This window comes from Phaseolus vulgaris, chromosome 4 (assembly GCF_051622355.1).
Source record: "Phaseolus vulgaris cultivar YP4 chromosome 4, ASM5162235v1, whole genome shotgun sequence".
In the NCBI taxonomy this organism is placed as follows: domain Eukaryota; kingdom Viridiplantae; phylum Streptophyta; class Magnoliopsida; order Fabales; family Fabaceae; genus Phaseolus; species Phaseolus vulgaris.
The window spans coordinates 31,376,552-31,381,230 of NC_143501.1; the positions used below are offsets into that span (position 1 = coordinate 31,376,552).

Here is a 4,679-nt window from a genome sequence, read left to right on the forward strand (position 1 = left end):
AGTTTCTTATATGCTTGTTGGGTGATTCTTTTTTTTTTTTTTTGCAACATTAAATAGTGTCGATTAAAAGCACTTTAGAAATTAAAAAAATTATGTTTCATTGTTTAGTAAATTGAGAATATATTCATGATCATCCATGTTATTTATTTCTTTGGTCTATGGACTAACACACCATGGCTCACTGGTTAATTCAAATATTATAATAAATCAACCCAGGAAAAACTCCAAGCTTTATCAATCATCATACACATAAAGAGAACTCCATGTACAAATTACAAATACTTTGAAACACCTTACTCTCCTTTTGTGTTAATTACCAATTAAAACAACTTTCTTTAACCTACGTCTCATCTCATCATTTTAGCAAAAATGAAAAGAGAGTCTATATAACTGCATAGTTAACGCAGTTAACTAAAACATGACATACAAAAGAAAGATAGGAAACAATACTAGAGTCCAATTGAACCAATCAACTTGGTTAGACCAAAAGTAATTGACATGGCCATCCAACCCCCAAACAAGATCCTTGCAGAAGACCTCAACACTGGAGCCTTACCCAACACAGCCCCTAACCAACCAAACACCACCAAAGCAAAGGTGACAGCAGCCAGAACCGCCCCAATCCTCACCTTGTATTCCCTTATGAAGGCTGCTGCAAGCAATGGAACCATTGCACCAACAGAGAAAGCTAAAGCTGAGGCTACTGCAGCCTGTAAAGGATTTGGCAAACCTTCTTTCTCTTCATTGATACCTTCTCCTTCTCTGCCACTACCATGCATCCTTTCCTTCTCTCTCTTCATTTGGGCAACCTCTATGTCAAGTTGTGAGTACACAGACACAAACTCACCTATGGCCATGCTGCAAGCTCCTGCCACCAGCCCTGCAAACCCTGATAGGATCATGGCCTTCACGTCTTGCTTCACCGCCCCCACACCCATCATGAGTGATGCTGTTGAGACCAATCCATCGTTGGCTCCCAACACAGCAGCACGCAGCCATTGAGATCTTTTCGAGTAGTCAAAGTTGTCCTCAGCTTCAAACTCAAGAGTTGTTGCATGTTGCTCAAGGTCATTGTTTGGAAGGGAAAACTTGGCTTGGTTGAGGGATGTTTGATTTGATGACATGGTGAGAAAGCTTGAGCCAATTGAAGGAAAAATAATCTGCACCAGAGGATGAAGAAGAAGATGATAATGAATAATAATAAGAAAAAAGAAGAGGGTATGTGGAGAAAGTGTGGAGGACACACGCTACCAACACGGGTATTTATGGATGAAAATCCCCTTTGTTGGAGGCAAAAGTGGGGCAAGCCCACTGGTTAAAAGACAAAAGATATTTTATTCACCAAATGTCATACAAAATTATGTATTGGCTTTTAAAAGTATGGTAAATTTTGTCTCACTTCTTAAAGATTGCATTAAAATTATAAAAGGGGAATAATTGGAGAGGAAAGTTCACTCAAATTGTAAATATAGTAAAAGCATGTGTAGGACTAACTATACTTTGAGATTATATTTACTGAAACTTGAGTTGCAAGTTTTTTGGTTTCACAAATAATTGAGCCTTTCTTCTTATAAATTCATTAGAACGCACAATATGTGAACATGAGTTGTTTGGTTGCACTTTAAACCCACAATCTACACTTTTTTGGCCATATTAAAAGTTGGGGTGTGCAATTTATATGAGGTAGCAATTAAAAAACCAGAACAAAATAAATTAGAAGCCTTAAACTTTAAAGGTTAGAAAAAACAAAACAGATTAATACTGTTTGCGAAGAAGTTGTCCACAGTGACACCCACTTAAACAAAATTAACTTGTTAACAACAGCAAATTCAGCAGACAAGTATAATCAAGTGGCTGAAGAAATTAATTGGTTATTAATGTAATGTCACATACTGCTTTTCTCCATAAGAAAAAAAAAAGTTCACCTTTATAAAGCTCCAAAACACATATGCGAGGAGACTGTTGATCAGATAAAAAGTTTCTCTTCACCAACAACTAATAGTATATGATTGAATCCCAGACGCAAATGAAATAAAGATAATTGGTTGAATTATTTGGTGAGAAAACAAAGTAAATGGAAGCCAAACTAATTTAAGCTGTTTACATGTGTAAGAATAGGAATGAATAATAAGAAAATAGATTCATATATATACATCATCTCTACCCCAAAAGAAGTGATCCAAAAGCAATTTTAGTTTTTGGCAGTTACACTTGACCTGAAGTTTATGACATGAATCACAATTATGGCGTGACTCAGGCAAGGACAAAGGTGTTGTTAACCCTTATGAATGAATCTCTTTCAATGGGAAGATAAGGGCAAAAGTATATTATTTAAAGGCATATAGCGTGTTCTTTCAATTTCAATTCAGAAACTGGCACAGTGTTGAGTTTTGAAACTTTGGAAATTCACGTGACTTTGAGCTTATTATGTTAAAGGTTGTTTGTTCCTCATTTCATTCTTCATGGAATACGCGGGTTAGAGTAACTTAGTTATATGTAATTATCAGTTACAGTCAACAAAATAAATTGAAATAAAAAAGGAAAGACATTTAACAAATAAGGTACGAGAGATTCTCACATTTATAATGCAGAATTTATCACATGTTTTTAGGTTTTTTAATTAGTCTAGCTTTAGTCGGTTGATTCAACATGGGAGTAATGATAAATATATTAGTATGTTAAACTCTTAGGTGTAAAACAAACACTTTTAACATATAATTAATTCAACTTTTTATCCTGAAAATAGATAAAAGAAATATGAAAGAAAGAAATTATTAGCATATTCTAAATTTATTCTTATTTTTACGTTAGCTTATAAGAAAATAAAATAGACATTTAAAGATATTCAAATCTTTATAAAAAAAGTAGGGTGAAACTCTTACCAAAACAAGATTTTTTAATCTTGGCCTCATGTGATTTTCCTTTATCTTCACTGCTTATTTTTAAGTGTACATCAAAAATGATAATTTATTATAAAATCATGACTATTTTCACCTATATAACAACTCAAATATTATTCCAAAATGATATTTCAAATAATTATTGTGTCCACTTCTTACAATAAAGAAAGCTTAATAAGAGAAAAAAAAAACAATAATTATGTTGTGATAGACACAAGCTGCAACAAAGTTGTATAAATGAGTTTTATTAATATTTTTGAAAATTAAGTTAAGTTGATTAAATCATGAAGAGACTAATTGAAACGAAAATACTTGAAAATTTTGAACTATAAAATAACTTACATAAAAAAATCATTAAATAATAATTAAATTTTAAATAAAAAATAATTAATCATTATATTTAGTAAATTTTAGATATTATTTTAAAATTTTATAAGTATCTAAAGTGATTTTTATTATTAAAAAAATTATAAAATAATTTATAAATTGAGATATGAAGATTTTAAGTACTAATATTTTAGATTAATTTAAAATATATAGTTAATAACTAAAATCTTGATAGGTATACTAATTTAAAAATTATATTATAAATTTTTATTAATAATAGAAATTACTCCATATTAATACTATTTTTAATTTATAAAATAATTTTTAATTTAATTAATATAATAATTAATTATTTTGATCTTTAAATAATTTTTTTAGTGTTATATGAATATGTTCACTATTATTTAGGAGTTAAAGATGTGTGGACATTATATTATCATGTTGCATGCTATGAAAATCTTAGGAGTACAGAAAAAAAATAGTAAATAAGATCGTACGTCGAAATATTTGTTTAATAATAAGTAAATAAAATATTATTTTCAAACTATGAGAATCAGAGTAATAAAGTTACTAAGTTGATTTAAAGTGCGTAAAAGAATATGAATAAAATAGTTGGTGTGCATAATGAGTGTAAATTGAATGAAGCAACGTTTTCGTTGAATGAATAATATTTTTGCAACTTAACTTATAAGACTTCCTAAAAGGTAATTATTACTCCTTTCTATTCAATTATGACATTTTTTATTCACAAATTTATTTAATTAAAGCTTTAACAGTTAAAGTTACAAGTTATAAGTTTTTTTTATATCACAATTGATCATTTGAATTAGGTAACATTAAGAAAAATATTCTAATGATGATCAATTTTCTTTATCTTATTCGTAAAAACAAATAGTTTGTTTTCTTCAGTTCATAATTTAAGATTTTCTCAATTACACTTAAAATTATAAAATAATAATTGCTCTGTTTTTTTTTTCAATTAGAACACCACAAACATGAAATATAAAAGAATAAAAATAATCAAAAATAATTAATTTAGTAAAAAGAAAATATCAACAACACATATTTAATTACATTTAAACTCAAAAAAAGAAAAAGATCGATAGGGTCTAAAAAATTCCTTTGAGAAGAACCCGTTATTTGTTTAATGAGATTTTAATAAAGATGCTTTAGTAGGATAAAAATACATAGCTTACAAAAACTTGTTTATTTTTGTTTTTCATTCTTGGATTAAGTTAGTTTTAAATGGATTGTTTAAGCTCTCGTAAAATATCCAATGTCCTTTTTATTATTCAAAGATAGACTTAAAGAAACTAATTTTGAACAGCTTAAGCTTAAATAACTATTTTCGTTTTTTCTTTATTTTAAATGTTTATATAAGAGTTGCTAACTCTCTTACTAATTTGACCATTCAACTATAATATCTTAGAAAACATAAAAAGAATGTAAAGT

At 28.6% G+C, this 4,679-nt stretch overlaps 1 protein-coding gene across 1 annotated transcript; it reads right to left on the reverse strand.

Moving 5' to 3' along the window:
* Positions 1-216: 216 nt before the first annotated feature.
* LOC137837360 (vacuolar iron transporter homolog 2) lies at positions 217-1,243 on the reverse strand. Its single transcript, XM_068646338.2, has one exon. The coding sequence runs from the start codon at positions 1,122-1,124 to the stop codon at positions 450-452; it is 675 nt and encodes a 224-aa protein (XP_068502439.1). The 5' UTR covers positions 1,125-1,243; the 3' UTR covers positions 217-449.
* Between the last annotated feature and the right edge of the window lie 3,436 nt (positions 1,244-4,679).